At 46.8% G+C, this 16,160-nt stretch overlaps 1 protein-coding gene across 2 annotated transcripts in view; it reads left to right on the top strand.

The window, feature by feature from the left end:
- Positions 1-16,160, top strand: part of zdhhc5a (zDHHC palmitoyltransferase 5a) — a 31,849-nt gene that overhangs the window by 13,558 nt on the left and 2,131 nt on the right. Inside the window, exons 3-11 of one of the 2 annotated variants that reach the window (XR_003272711.1) lie at positions 3,351-3,472; positions 4,770-4,927; positions 8,464-8,636; positions 9,006-9,108; positions 9,520-9,611; positions 9,880-10,006; positions 12,646-12,754; positions 13,541-13,650; positions 15,028-16,160. The exon at positions 15,028-16,160 is cut by the window's right edge and continues 127 nt beyond it. Coding sequence is in view for 1 of the 2 variants with exons in the window: in XM_026172141.1 (XP_026027926.1) it covers positions 3,351-3,472; positions 4,770-4,927; positions 8,464-8,636; positions 9,006-9,108; positions 9,520-9,611; positions 9,880-10,006; positions 12,646-12,754; positions 13,541-13,650; positions 15,028-16,139 (2,106 nt within the window). In the remaining variant the exon portion in view is untranslated. The remainder of the gene's footprint in view (positions 1-3,350; positions 3,473-4,769; positions 4,928-8,463; positions 8,637-9,005; positions 9,109-9,519; positions 9,612-9,879; positions 10,007-12,645; positions 12,755-13,540; positions 13,651-15,027) is intronic. The other variant, XM_026172141.1, reaches the window with a different exon arrangement.

The following is a 16,160-nucleotide window of genomic DNA, read 5'->3' as shown; positions in this document are numbered from 1 at the left end:
TATAATGATGATGATAATTTCAATCTGCATTGGTACGGTTTCCTCCTGCCCAGACACACAAAACGTGTGTGTGTGTGTGTGTGTGTGTGTGTGTGTGTGTGTGTGTGTGTGGCACTGGTCTATCATCATCAAATAAAAGAAAGCAGAGGAATTTTGTGTGTGATGTACTTCAGTGCTCCACTGTAGTGTGACGGTGCATCTGCAGAGACACTTGTATGTATTTATTTTATCCCACTGGTGGTTTTTGTCCCAAAGCTATAAACACTGTGCCATGTGCACGTTGTGTGCTTTGTGGAGGGTGGATAACCTCCCCTGCTACATGGTGGGAATGTTGTCGTCCACTGGTGATGCCAGAGGGGAACAAAAGGACCATGGGAGTATTGAGCAACCTCACCCCCAATTCATTGTTGACATTAACCCCTTAACTCGCCAGGATGTTCCCAACAGGTTCACTTACCTGCCACACACATGATAGCATACATTTAGGGGGGTAAGCAGACTCTGTGAGTGTGAGAATGCTAAGCCAATGAGGTTACAGACTATTATCAGTAATCTTGCAAACACCTCACTCTGGTGTGCACGTGTGTCAGGAAGTGTGAGGAAAAAATAGTGGGCGTGTGTCCTCAGTAGGAGAAACATGAATATGTCAGATTGGCGTGCGTGCGTGGGAGAGGGGGGCTCATTATGGTGGTCAGTCAGCTCTGTGCATCAGATTAGTGAAGAGAAAATAGGCCAACATCTGTCACCCTGACAAAAGCTCATCATCTGGTCTGCCACTCTTTGTTCCCCTGCTGTATTCTGTCATGTTGCCGTGTATGACAGTTAAAATGGAGATGGTCTTTTTATGATCCCAGTGTCTAATAACTAACAAAAACAAAAACGCCCCACGCAAGTTCAGGATCAGAAAGATCCAGATTTTAAAATCATGATTGTTACCATCCAGGATCACATAATTCATGTTGCTTTTGTTTTTCAAAGGCGTCCAGCACTGGACCACTCGCATCCAGAGTGGTTTATTCTTTATTGTTTGTTCATTTATTTCAAACATGTAAACAATATACAGGTACATGTAGTAAAGAAAATAAGAGAGAAAAAAATACTATACAAAAGTCAGTACTTTTCAATATTGCTACTGTTCTGATTCATTTACATGCAGGGCTTGCAAAATTTCAAAACCCCTGGTAGCCCTTCGGGCAGGGACTCGTCAGTTTTAGCCCAAAATAAATGTAAGTAGCCCGAATAAAAAAAGAGAGCAATTTTTTGATTGATGTTTTGTTTCCGTTACAATATTATACTTTAATGTATAATATTGTAACAGAAACAAAACATCAATCAAAAATAGTTTAAACACAAATTACAACATTGTATAAAAATTACAATCATCAACTCAAATACTTGGTTCTAATTGAACAGAAATTTCTATGAACTTGTAAGAACTGTGTAGGACATGAATCAGTCTGTGTCAGATCCTGAATCTGACATTTCCACTGAAGTCACGGGTAAGAGACAAGTGGAACCAAGATCGAGGCCGTTTGCTTTTGAAGTTTGCAAAGACTGCTACATTGTGCCAGTGGTCGTTCACTCTTTGCAACATAGTAGCTGTTCTAAACAGATTTTCAGGTTTATTTTTAGTTTGTTATTTGCAATTGGTGTTTGTTCTGGGAAAGATATTGCAGACTGAGCAATAATGCATTTCTTGCATTTCTCATGGGTTCTAATGGGGGCCTTTCTTAACTCATTCACTGCCATTGACGTCTATAGCCGTCAATGGCAGTGTATGAGTCAATGGGTTTAACTCATTCACTGCCAATGGCTGGCAGTGAATGAGTTAAAATAACTGGTCCCAGTAACAAAGGCGCTTGTCAGTTCAGAAATCGAGAGAAAACCAACAACACACCCGGCAGAACATTATGTTATTTACACGGGTGCACATAAGTGGTCCGCATGTGCGCATTCGCTGTCAAAATAAAAGACGCGCACCAGATAAGAAGTTGCAGCGCGCGTTTGCGTCCATATAAAAGGCTGTTTTTGTCCTAGAGTGGGATTTTCACGGCACATTCTGCACCACATCTCTGTGCGTTCATCATTTGTTTGAAGCCAGCTCACCTCCTGCAACCACTTTTCTGAGAATACGCGCTTCTTTTGTAGTTCGGACTCCTTCTGACATTTCTTTGGAGGTGGAGGAACATCACAGTAATTGCTTAAAGGAGCTTCTTGACATCTTTAAAAGTTCTAAACAAATGTCTGTCCTCCTCCAGAAAATCTTATGTACGCAAACACGCGTTGCAACTTCTTATCTTGTGCGTGTTTTTTATTTTGACAGCGAATGCACACCTGCGGACCACTTATGTGCAGCCCTGGTTATTTAGCTCGTCATATCGCAGCCACAGAAATTCTTTTGTCCATGAAACCATAAAGCTGCACTTTCTTTTTGCCTTATAGTCTGATTTGTCATAACTTTTCTGTTTTGTGGTAAGCTTTTCTTTGGCTGTCACTTCTTCACCCTGACCTGTCTTATTTGGCTCAGCAGAACTAAAATATATATGCTGCTGCTTTTACACACACGCACTCACATAAGCTCAGCGATTCTCTGCGCGATCAACCTCTCACATGTTTAAGCTGCGGGAGATTTCACTTGTCATGTTTGCATAGTAAGCTAACGATTAATAAGACGATGTCAGAGGAATTGGTGCACAAATTATCATCACTCACAGATCAGTGCTGTCGCTCTCTATACACAGTTCGCGCGATTGCAAAGTGAAAGCAAAAAACAAGCGCAAATTCAAACGCGATTTCAATATGTCACATATTGACAGTGGCTCACCCAATGACATAATTACCCAGCTACATTTCCGAAAGAATGCAAAAGCATTGACATATATTTTTCCTTCCTACGATAGGCCAACGGGCAGGGCAGAGATAGATTTTGGTAGCCCGACTGAAAAAATCGCTAGCCCCGGGACATCGGGCTAGCGATTTTGCGAGCCCTGACATGTTGAAAGTGAGTGGGAAGAAGTAAACACTTATTTAATCCCACCCCTTTGCCATGAGTTATCAGTTAATATTTAGTCAGCTTCCTTACTGATATAATCTGTAATTAAAATAGTGAACATCTATCTATCGATCGATCCCTGCAGGAGCACACCAGGGTGCTGTTCTGATAGATCCAAGAATAGACAAATAGTGGAAGTTAGCAGAACAGCTCCTTTATAAACATTTTCCTTAGAAAACACATGGTGCTGCAGCTTTGCTACAAAGACCGCAGCCTCACGTTTAACGACACTCAGCTCTAACAGTTCTGTAATGCATTTGTTTGGACATCTCCAACGTGAGGCTTGGTCTTGTTTCAGGTGTCCGTGGCTTTCAGAGCGTTTCTCAGTGGCCATCCCCATCTACAATGGCATCATCTTCCTCTTTGTTTTGGCTAACTTCTGTATGGCCACATTCATGGACCCTGGCATCTTCCCCCGAGGTGAGTGCACGGATGGTTGAATGAATGCCTTTTAATGCTGGGTGTCACCAAACAGGTAAGTTGTGTCGAACAGGCAGGACTTGGATGAAGTGATGGATTAAAGCTGCAGAGCGCAGCAGCACCTCAGTGAGGCGCGCTGCACAGGAAGCGTGCCGCGGCTCAGTCGTTGGGATGTCTTACGTCCTTCTAATTTGATTTTGTCGAAAACAAAATTACATCTAAAATTCAAAAGGGCCGTCTACCCATCACCACCACCAGGGTGTAGCTACAAATGGAAACTCCAAATTGAACACAAAAGTCTCATTGTGGTGTGAGGTCTGTTCATACTATTGAGATAGATACAGTGGAGCTGTGAAGTTTAGCAGCAGGCATCATTTAAGGTCGCGTGTTCATTTTAATCCGATTCTCCTCATGTAAAGTAAGCTTTGACACGGTTTTTAGGTTTGATTAGTTGTTATCATTTAGATCATTATGGTGAACACAACAACAGCTAACAGATAAAATAATGTAATTATTACGGAACATAAACATTATGAGTTTTGGATAACGTGTGTTGTTAGTTATACTAAACATTTTAAAACTGGCCTCACAGCTGGCTACAAAAACCGTTCGTGTTGTCCACATCTGCATGCGGTCGCCTCGCCCCGTCGTCCACGCTGCTGTTCTGGATTTGACTCTTTATTTGGTGGGATTAGCTCTCCACACTGTGGATTCTCTGCTAGGATCCCCACAGTTCAGAACTTCCGTCCACCCAGTTGTCCATGCGTTCAGTCACACGCTCTGCTTTTTTATTTAACTGCAGTCCTCTGTGTTTTTAGCTAGCTATCTCTGGCTCATGTCAGAGCAGCCTCTTATCAGAATGTGTGTTCCTAGGCAACCCAACACCAGTGAATTTACATTATATTTTACATTCATTTCTGTTTTGTTTTTTATTTCTTTTGATCTGAGTCTGAGGTGAAAAGTCTGACACGAAATATGAGATGATGAGGTTTCAGTGTAGTCACAGGATTGTTAAAATACCGAGGGGTCAGAGGGCCCTTTGTTTGACTGACACGGAGAGGCGACCCGTGACCCTTTCCACACGACTGGCTTGTTTGAAACTGTAAAAAACAGTTGCTATGAAAGAGTAAATAGTTTCTACAGACTGAAACCTTCTTTGTAGTCCATCATTTGAACGTGGACGCCTACGGTCAAACTCGGGTGGACTGAGTGGGCAGCTGCGAGCTTTGGCACTTTCACTGTCTCACTTTTGACCAATAGATCGTCAGTTTTAGGATTGTGTGTGTTCTCTGTGCAGCCGAGGAGGACGAGGACAAAGAAGACGATTTCCGCGCTCCACTGTACAAGACGGTGGAGATCAGAGGGATCCAGGTCAGGATGAAGTGGTGTTCAACCTGCCGCTTCTACAGGCCGCCACGCTGCTCCCACTGTTCTGTCTGTGACAACTGTGTTGAGGTGTGTTTGACTTTTTACATTTACTCATTTATTCTTCATATGAACAGTCTGAATGTTGCACGCTGAGTAAGCCTGCACTATAAACAGCCCAGTTTGATCTGAAACAGTCTGAATCATTGTATGCGTCTGTGGTTAGTCAGCCGTGTCCACAACACACGTGCTCTGTGATTTTCACACTTTCAAACCCTCGCCCGGCTGGTTTTGGCATGTGGTTATCATCATTGTTATAAATCTTTAGATGTGTTTAGAAGATGTAACTCAAGGACATGTCTTTGCTCTGCAGCTGTCCTGTTAGTGTATGATGGAAGGAGGAGTGTCAGTGTTGATGGGTGCAAACGAGTTGGACAGCCTGTAGTCGTCCTTTGAATAACACGGTACTCCAGCTCAAGCACGACCTGTAACAGGAGTTTACTGCAGTTTTGGACCTGAAAATGTTTCAGTATCTACTCCTTACTTACACTCCTTCCACTGGGCACGTGTGTAGCCAAACTGTAGCTGATGCTAAGCCAGTGAAAATGGTCTTGATGGGCCTCTCAGGCTACATACGTGTTTGCTAATGGTTTCCACAGAATGGCTGCCTCGTGTCCATCATCAGGCAAGACAGCAGTGACGCACCTCTATCTGTTCGCTGTCTCAGAGACATGACTCTAAACTCAGTGCACAATCTTAAATGGCCTGATATGTTCACACTGCAGCCTTCTACTGCAGAGGACAAGCTGAAGATGATGATGGCACTGTCACGGCGGGGTGCGCCGATGTGTGTGGAAACAGGACCCAAAAGCAGATGATGACGAGGAATTGTAATGATTAACAGAAAGGTGAACCTTTAATGCGATGACGGCAGGAAATGAACCAAGAGACCAAAAACAAACAGGCAAAACACTAAGAAACAAAATACTAAATGGTACTGAGACCAAAACCTAAACTATGACTGTGGTGGAAAAATAATAAACAAAGACCATGACTAAGACTAATAATACATAACAGATGAAAACTAGAACTATGACTGAGGTGAGGTAAACAGGCTAAGACCATGACTAAAACTGTGACCCTGGTGAGATAAACAGACGAACCGACAATGGCATGAAGAAAACAAAAAGCTTAAATACAGACATGAGGTGATCAGGGGAAGTGGGGACACATGGGGGAACAGCTGACAGACATAAACCTAATGACAGGACCAGGAGAGAAAGCTAAATACAATGAACAAAGAACACATGACATTGTCAAAATAAAACAGGAAATACTAACAACTAAACATGACAACACAACAGACCCAACACGTGATGAATAAATACCAAACCCCAAAACATAGAAAACCCAGGAACAATAACCAATAACTGCCTAAACTAAAGGCAAAATAGGAAATAACACAAACTAATAACATATCAAAAAATACAAAGAAAACTCAGAGTGCTGGGTCGGAGACCCAGCCTGTGACAGGCACCTCTCGTGCCGATTGCAGTTTAAATATTTAGAGGTGTCATTGCAGGTGTGTCAACATGACGTTTGAGCCGAGTTTAAGTTCTTAAGTAACTGTGTGTGGAACAGAACCTGACGATGAATAGGCTTTAAAAGCCAGGAAACATTATTTGGGCACACCGGTGTGATGTGCTGACTACCTAAATCCACCGATCGACTCCTCTCTGAGCGTCAGCTACATGTTTTTCCCCCATTGGCAGAGAGCTGCAGTGAAACATGCAGCTAGCAGCGTTCCACGTTAAGCCAGCACTCACTGTCTCTTTCTCCAGTTACAGTGACAAACAGGAGAAAATCACACTGTCCTTAATCCAGTAAAGAACTGGTTGCCAGGCCAAAATCAAATATGGCTGACCTTGGGATTGTGTGCTCTGTGCAATATGTCTGTGAAGGTTCTCAGTCATCCAGCTCATCACAGTCTAAGGTCTGTGGGAGTAACTCACCAAGAGGGAAACTCAATTTTCAAGGATGCCAATGTTCACATTTTGGACAGATGGTTTGAAAGAGGAGTGAAAGAAGCATCTATGTCCACTGTGAGCGACCATCTTTGAACAGAGGCGGGGCTTACGACACCAACTCTCTGCCATCTATAATCCAGTTTTGAGATCCTTCCCAGACGCCTTAACGCCCACTCACATCCTGGGCCATCTGACCTCAGGAAATCACATGATAGGGTGGGGCCAGGTTTCACAATGACCTCATCCGAAACCCTGGCTGATTGTGACCCACACCTGCTTTCACACCTTAGCTCGTGTGATTAGGTAGAGGATCATCAGGGGGTCCTTTTGTCCCTCTGTGGGGGGAAACTCCCACAGGGTTTAAATCTGGGACTCTCCACCATTTGACCCTCGAACTGAAGAAGCTTCTCGGATGAGAGGTGAAACGTCTTCAAGCAACTTAAAGAAGTCCAGACGCTTTTCTTTGCAAGCTCCTTAGTAGGGATGGGTATCGTTTAGGTTTTATCCGCTGCCAAACCGGTACTTTTGAAACGGTGCCGGTGCTCAAACTGGTGCTTAAAGAATGGAGAGCACAAACTTTGTCCAAAAAGCTCTCGTGTTTTTATTTTTAGCAGTCTCTTTTTTTCTGCAAAATGATAAGCACGGTCCAGCCCCATGCACGGGCGATCCGCGCTAACTCGCTAAGGGAGATTTACCACACCCACAGTAGATGTGCTCTTTTAAAGAAACGCTATGCGTCGCCAGGTGTTTCATCAGATTCGAGGTGTTGCCTCCTTTGACAGTATCACAGTATCAGCTTAAAGCACTTGTTGCTGCTGAGTTTGCATCTTTTTGCTGTGAAGTACAGCCAGACTTTGACCGCTTCACCTTGGGCGTTTTTAATCTGTAGCTCTGCTCTAAAAGAACGTACGTACCTGGGCCCGCCTACTACGCTTGCAGAGGTAAAATGATTGGCTGGAATCCAAAGTGTGTGACATCTCAGGGGAAATAAAGCAGCGAAATGTGCGCTGCTTTTCGGTCTGGTTACTACCGTTTATGTCAGAACCATAATGGCACCGGATACCGGTACCCATCCCTACTCCTTAGTGCTCTGTGTGAGTGTGCATGTGTAACCCAGGAAGTGGCATGCTGCCAACAGACAGTCAGTCGTTTACAGGGTTTCCATGATAGAGCACTGGCAGTCTGTCCCAGGCTCTGTTCTGCATTTGTCTGAATCTATTTGAATGTTCCAGGTTCAAAGGTAATCTGCGTTGCTCATCTGCAGCAGTCCAGGTGTTGGATCCGTGTTTGTATCAGCAGATGACCAAAGATCTCTGATCTCAGGACTAAACAGTTGTTGATATTGTGACCTTCCTCTGAACATGCAGTTGTACAATATTTCAAGCCTCTTCTCTTGGGATCACATGGGAGAGTTGTAATCAGAGTATTCTGGTGAAAGTATGTCACATTCCCAACCTGCAGATGACAGTTCTGTGTATCTGTTGAGGACTTAATGAGGTTAGACAGGAAAGGTGGTGCATGGAAATAATGCTTCTTAATGGCTGCATTCCTATTTCAGCCTCCTCTGACGGTGTCTTAAATGTCCCCCTGACTCTGCAGGACTTCGACCATCATTGTCCGTGGGTGAACAACTGCATCGGCAGGAGAAACTACCGCTACTTCTTTCTCTTCCTGCTGTCTCTGACAGCCCACATCATGGCTGTGTTTGGCTTTGGGCTGCTCTTCATCCTCTACCATCGGCAGAACATTGACCGCCTGCACGCCATTGTCACGTATCCTTTCATGTCCCGTGGATCTGGTACTCTCATCTGGTTTTACATTGCTGAGTTACTGTCAGGTTGTTTAAATGAGGCACTCTTTTTTTTTTTTTTTTCCCCCACTGTGGCGTGGGAAGATTTCACGTAGCTTCCTGAGAAAAGATGGTCCAACCCCACCCAATCTGATCTTTGAATGAGAATGAAAACACACGATATAAACGCACGAATCTGCATAAACTGGCCTAGGACAGGAGTACATTCTGGCTTTGCTCGCCCCACACACACCACATGTTGTTTTGTCCATCACTGCTCTCCATAGGCCTTGATCTGTTGAATGTAATGTTTAAGATGCTAAGGTCCTTGACCCCCCACCCGTGCGCTCAGGCTCGCAGTAATGTGTGTCGCAGGCCTGTTCTTCATCCCTGTCGCTGGCCTCACTGGCTTCCACATAGTCCTTGTGGCTAGAGGCAGGACGACCAACGAACAAGTAAGTAGAAGTCAGTGTTGCACACATGTACACCAGGAACCCAGGAGTTAGCTCATTCAGTTCAGGTCAGTCTTATTTATATAGTGCCAATTTGTAACAACGGTTGTTTAAAGACACTTTATATTAGGTAGAGATCACAGACAGAGAACCCCAAATATCAGACAACCCCACGGTGACAGTGGCAAGGAAAAACGTCCTCTTTGGCCCTTCCACTGTGCACTGTGGCATAGGGAAGGATGTTTGTTTTCCTGGCAGAGAGACGGTGGTTATCCTTCAAACGGTCCTCACGTCCTACTGAGTGCATTAATTTGAAAGTGGATACAGGTTAACAGCCATTTAACCCCACCCCCCACCCCCCTCCCCGCATTGTTATATTCTCCATGTAAGTTTTTGTGACGTGTCTGTCTCCAGGTAACGGGGAAGTTCAGAGGAGGTGTTAACCCTTTCACCAATGGCTGTTGGAAGAATGTCTCTCATGTCCTCTGCAGCTCACAGGCACCCAGGTCCGTTCTTTGTTTCCCCTTTTTATTGGACTCTCTTGTCGAGTGTCGAGAGCATTACCCTGTAGCTCATCACACTTCCTGTTTTTAAAATGAATTTGTTAAAACTGGCCACTGAATAGTGTAATAACAGAAACAGCTGGTGAGAAACTAAACAATCTGTGAGCTGTTGCTTTGGTGTTAGTGTTGAAAGTGATCAGATGTAGGATTAAGAGGAATTTGGATTTGATACCAATCATTAGCACTGTACTGATGTGAATGCTCTCTGCAGGTATCTGGGCAGGAGAAAGTGTGCACAGAGTGTGAGTCTGCAGCCTCCTTTTCTTCGGCCACAGCTGACAGAGGCCCAGCTGGCTGCAAAGATACTGGACAATGGCATACAGGGAGATCTGCACAGGGTAAGAGGTGCAGCAAAGGTGCTCGTGAAGCTAACGTGCCACAAACTGTGCTGTGCTGGCTGCTTCAGCCTGCCGGTAATAAACAAGGGTTATGCAAGGGAGCTGTGCTTCTCATTCAAATCTGCACTTGATAAGTTTGCATATAGGCAGGTCCAGATGGCAGCGAGAGCTCTAAAAGCTGTTTGAAATTCAACAGGCAGAAATCCTGTAAGGTCACAGCAGTAAAAACCCAACCACATCCATCAGGCTGCGTGCTGCAGAGCTAAGGATGCAAAAACGGGGTTGTTTGCTGCACCTTTTTCTTGGTGTTGTTTGTATTTTATCTTGTTTCTGTTTAGTTTTGTTTTTGTGTTGCTGTAAGAAACTGCTAAAGACCTGCAAGTATTGTACTTGTTAGGAAATGGATGGAATAATTTGTTCTAGTCGCAGGTGGATGATTGATTTTGTAATCGTACGTAAACGTATATCAGAGCTGTGGCCATGGCTTGGACGCAGAAACGCTGTCACTGCTGACAGACCTGGGAGACCAAAACTGAGGATGTCTGACAGACGCCCCAGTCAGCAAGATCTTCAACTTACACCTCAGGCAGAGGTTCTCCTCAGGGAGACACGGAGTCCGAGTGGACCATGCTCCACACCTCTTGCTTAGGCTACTGAAAGGAATGGGGCCTGCACGATCCTCGGTGCTTCTCGTGGCGGCAGTGCCAGAACCAGATGGTGAATACTGGAGGTGAAGTGAGCCGTCAGGCTGAAGGAGGAATCTTATTGGGAGTCCACAGGCAGCTGACAGGTACTGGCAGGCCAAGTGGAGTGTGGCTCTAGCCATTCAACATTGTCACAGACCCTTTCATAGTTTTTATAGAGTGTCTGGGCATAGTCAAGCGGTCTCCACAGTGTTGGCTGCAAGATTTTATCTTTGCTTCTTGCGGAGGATGAGGTTCCTTTGGCCTCCTTTGACCTCCAGTTTGCACTGGAGTCGTTTGTTGCTGAGTGTAAAGTGGAGGGAATGACAGCAGGAACCTCCAAGTCCAAGACCATGGTTCTCAGCCACTAAAGACTGGAGCGCCCACTCCAGGTCAGGGATGAGTTACTGCCCCAGGTGGAGGAGTTCAAGTATCTCGAGGGGAGAGTGCATGCAAGGTTTACAGACAGATTGGGGCGGTGTCTTCAGTGATGGAGATGCTGTACCAATCTGTTGTGGTGAAGCGAGAGATGAGCATGAAAGGGAAGCTGTCAATTTAGCACAGCCTCTGTTTAGTGACCGAAAGAATGAGGTTGTGGATCAGAGTGTCAGGAATTAGTTTCCCTTCAAGGCTACGTCCACACGTGCCCGGCGTAAACAGCATTTTCGGTCACGGAAAACGGAGATTTCTAAAAACTTTTTCCCACCGAGGCTTCTAGACTTCTGATTGGCCAACATTTCTGCACGGTTAGGAATCTAGCGCCACCTGCTGCTTTGGCATGTTCCTAGCAGCGTTTTCCTTCATTTCTGCCTTTATGTGTGGACGGGATTATTTTTTAAGATAAAAACGGAAAATCGCCGTTTTCAAAAATACCCGTGTACGTGTGGACGTAGCCTGAGAGTCGCTGCTCCTCTACATGGAAAGGAGCCAGCTGAGGTTATTCGGACTTCTGACTAGGATGCCTCCTGGGTGAGGTATTCCAGGCATGTCCTACTAAGAGGAGGCCTTGCTGTAGAGAATATATCACTTGGCTGGCTTGGAAACATCTCAGTGTCCTCCTGGATGAGCTAGAGGAGGTGGCTGGTGAGGGAAGGCTGAGTTTCTCTGCTGCTGTTGCCCCGTGACCCAAACCCGGATAAGCAGCAGGAGATGGATGAATAATTTGTTCTTTCACACAGTCTTTGACCTTTGGCTCTGCCTGTGTTACAGTCAGGAACATTTTCATTTAAGTTGCACATGGACAAAGTTTACATAAAGTTTCTTACAGCCTCACACCTACAGATGGGTACTGATAAGATTTTCACGATTCCGACTCATCATGGTCACTAAATGCACAGTAATGGCAGGTTTGTAATAAGGCAGATCGGGCTAACATAATATGCACTGTTAGTTGATTATTTACCTGCCGCATTAACGGGAGAGGACGTGCAAACGTTACCGCTGCTGCTGGGTTGAGATTCACGAGTCCAGAATTAAAAACACGACATTCATTTAAGGTCATCGTGTGTTTTGTGAGCAAATGCTTTTGCATGTTCGTAGTGTTTCCTCCCTTACATGAAATATCTGCTTTGCAAGTATTGCAAGTTGCCCTGTTGTCATCCGTTCTCGTGAAGTATAACCAAACTTTTGAGCGTTTGAGCCGCCATGTTTCCTGCCAGGTAAATGACGCTCCGCAACGTGGTGACGTCATTCGGGGCGACTGGAGCCGATAAGGGAATCGTTTGCAAAAATGGCAAACAATCCCAAGGAATTGAAACAGTGGGAACCGGTTCTCAACAAGAACCGGGTTTCGATGCCCATCCCTACTCACACCACCCAGCAAAAGTCCATCTGGGTGTGACCCCAGGCTTCTTTCTACTTTTCTGTTCGGATTTGGTCACAGAATGTCTGTATTTCACCAACAGATGGGTAATTCTGTCACTTTCTGTCTCTAATGCTCGCATTTCTTCTTTCCAGTCAAAGTCCAGTCTGGAAATGATGGAGAGCCAGTCCTGTGACGCTGAGCCACCACCACCTCCTAAACCAGAGCTCCGCTACCCAGGAATTACCAGAGGAAACACAGAGGGTGATTGGCTCTTACTCTGTCTGCTGCAGTTTGTCTGCTTCCTGTTCAACATATAGTTTCATACAAAGGTTTGAGAACCCACACTCAAAGGACTTAATATTTATCCTCATCGGGAGGCTTGTGGTTAGCACTGGTGCCTCACACCACGAGGGTCCTGGGTTCGAATCCCTGTGGCTGCGTGGATACACTGTCATAGAGGAGATTACGTTAATTGGTGATTTTGGATGTGGAGGTGAGTGGCTGTCTGTCTGTGTTGACAGCTGGGATGGGCTCCAGTATCCCCAGCTCCCTGCCAGTACTGTGAACATTTAGAGTCCCACAAGCAGCAGAGGGTTGCTTGTGGGATACTATGTCTTACTTCATAGTATCATTAAAAACAGCAGCTGTGTTGCACTAATATGATGAAATCTCTAAATTCATCGTCAGAGGTTTGAGCTTTGAAACGAGCGCTGGTGACAGCGTCTCTGTAAATGAACAGAAGGTTAAAAACGAGGAGAAGGATCCTAAACGCACCTCACGAAGACCTCACACACCTCTGATCCAAGAATATTGGACAATGTTTCAAAGCAGCGCATGCAGGACACCCCAAGACCTTTTGCAGAAGGACGGACTAAAGTCTCACAAAACCTGAAGGGCTGTTAGCTGTCAGAAGAAGCGGTGCTAGTATCATCATGCAGGGTGTCCAAACATAAAACTCTGCATTCACTATAGCTCTTCTATGCTAATGGTGCTCAGTGCACATGAAGGAGATTCTGTGCTCATCTTGTTTCTCTTTCCACCCTCCAGAGTGCAGTTTGCTGAACAAGGCCCCTCCCACTCCCACTATGTACAAATACAGGCCCACGTACAGCCCTGGCAAGAACCACACGGCGCTCACACATGCTTACGCCAACCAGGTAACGCACGCAGAATGCAAGAGTGTGTGCTACGTGTCAGGTTGGACCTCCACTCGTCCCTGCTTCTGCTTCTTTGATAATTTTTTAATCTAACATCTCCATTTCTGTTTTGGTTTTTCTTTTTCTTTCTCCTTTTGATTTCCTGTCGGCCATCTTGGTTTGGTTTCTCAGTGGCTTTCTGTTGATCAGTAAGTGATTGTGCTGAAAGCAGTTTCCTCCTCTTATCTTCCTTTTAACTTGTTTCCTGTCTCCTTCTGTTTGCACTGGACGTGGCTGAAATACTGTAATGAAACCACTGAAAACAGACTTCACGACTCCGTCTCAGCAGCGTTCTTTGAACACAGTGAGATATGAACGTGAAGCAATCAGGACTGCCATAAATACACTGGTTCTGCTCAGTATTTGTGCCCCTGTCTGGTCCATATCACTCCTCAGTTTCTTTGTTAGTTCTTCCTGGTTAGATTTGTGCCTTGTAGCCCTTTTCCATTGCCTGGGGTCCCAAGTGATCTGAAAATGTGATGTCAGCAGACCGCATGCCAACGATTGGCCAGTCGGGACATCACTCGACACGTCATGAGAGAAACTGCCACCATTTTTAAAGCACAGCAGTGGGGAAATGCAGAGTGTGACACACATTGAGCCTTGACGTGTTCCTTTGTCGTGGTGTTCATGTCGCATACAAATGTCATCACAAGATCTGTGGCTACACCGACCCCCCCGCGCGTTGGGTGGCAGTCGTAATAGTTTGAGTCACATCGACATGATCCAAGTAGGTACTAATGGAAAAGGGCTTTGAGTGACTGTGGCTGTAGCTCTGTACGATTCCTCTTTAGTGTTTAAGCATCAGTGTCAATACAGCGAACGCCATCATTTCACCATCTCAGACATTCTGACTGACATGTTACTGAAACAGGCAGAGCGCAGGAAGCTCCAAATACAGCGCACAATAGCAGGATCCAGAGAGTCTGAACACTGGCATGGTTATAATGAACATTATGATGATGGAGCTGCCGAGTTCATCTGGACAGTCAGGGTTGTACAAAGAGCAGTTTGGTAAATGTGCTGGTTCTTTTAATGCTTTTTCACTCGATTCGAGCACTTGGAGCACTCTCTTAGCCTAACGTGCACACACACACTCTGATGGATACACTGAGATACTTGTGAAAGCACAGGCCAACCACCGGCCTTCTGCTCAGATGACCCACCCCTGACTAATCACCGTTGGTTAGGGGTGGCTGTTGTGTCAGGCTGTCACCGCTAGAGTGCAGTATGACTTTAATCTTCCCTCATGTGCTGAGCTTCTTCTTGTTTCTTTTTCCTCCCTCCGCCTCCCTTCACCTTCCCTCTTCTCTCTCCTCTTCCCTCTGGCTCCTCCAGCTAAGTCGAGGGGAGAGCGTCGGCAGTGCCAGGGACTCTTCCTCCTCCACCTCTTCCCTCCTCCAGGCCAGCCAGCAGCCTGGTTTCCGCTCGCAGCCCAGCCTGGATCGGAGGGAAACGTCGTCTGAAAGAGTGGGAGGGGGAGGAGGAGGGGAGAGGAGGGAGGTGGGGCGAGAGGGAGGAGGAGGAGGAGGCGGCATTCCTGGCTATTCTCTGGGCGGGCGCTCCTACCCCTCCTTCTCTGACCCCACCGTCCTGTCTGCAGTGGCGTCGCGATCTTCCAGCTCCACGCACACCTCGGCGGGCACCGTCCACGTCTCAGAGGCCACCACCACCTCCGCCAGCTTCAAGAGCTTAGCCAATCAGACACCCCCGCCCCACCACCCGTCTCGCAACGGGAGCCTGTCTTACGACAGCTTGCTAGCAGGCGGCGATGAGTTTGACAAAGCAGTGGGCGTGAGCTCGGTGGCCCCCGACGTCTCCGGTGGGAGACCCTGCACGCCAGCGGCGGGTGGTGGCTACAGCTCCCCCTTCCTGTCGTCACAGCAGAGAGAGGCTGAGATGCAGTCCCAGTCCACCCAGTCACCCCACCACCACCACCGTTCCTCTCACCACCACCACCCCTTCCTCCATCACTCCTCATCCTCCACGTCTTCCTCCCCACCGCCTCCACCAGAGAGGGAGCGCCTGCTGGGCGAGCCCCACCTACCTGCAGCGCCTGCCGGTCAAACCTCTGCTCCACCGCCCCCACACCACCACCACCACCATCACCATCACCACCACCACTCCCACCACCACCATCATCACTCCTCGTCCTCTTCCTCCACCTCTCGTCCTCCACGCTTTGCTGCCCCTCACGCAGGGCCCCACCACGCCTACCCCTATCGCACCCGTTCGACCGACACGCCTCTGGGCTCCTCCTCCACCACGCATCCTCCCCGCTCCCCACACCCCCCACCTCTGGGCAAGTCGCTCTCCTATTCAAGTGCAGCCGCCGCCGAAATGCAGTACCGGCTGGTCCGCAAGGCCTCGGCGTCGGCCGGAGCAAACGCAGCGGGGGTAGGAGGAGGTGGAGGCGGAGGGATGGGAGGAGGAGGAATCCAAGTGCCGAAGTGAGTATGAGTTTGAGCTTT

The sequence above is a fragment of the Astatotilapia calliptera genome, chromosome 6 (genome assembly GCF_900246225.1).
Source record: "Astatotilapia calliptera chromosome 6, fAstCal1.2, whole genome shotgun sequence".
Lineage (NCBI taxonomy): Eukaryota > Metazoa > Chordata > Actinopteri > Cichliformes > Cichlidae > Astatotilapia > Astatotilapia calliptera.
The sequence above is the reverse complement of the archived record's forward strand: the minus strand, read 5'-3'. Positions and strand labels throughout refer to the sequence as shown.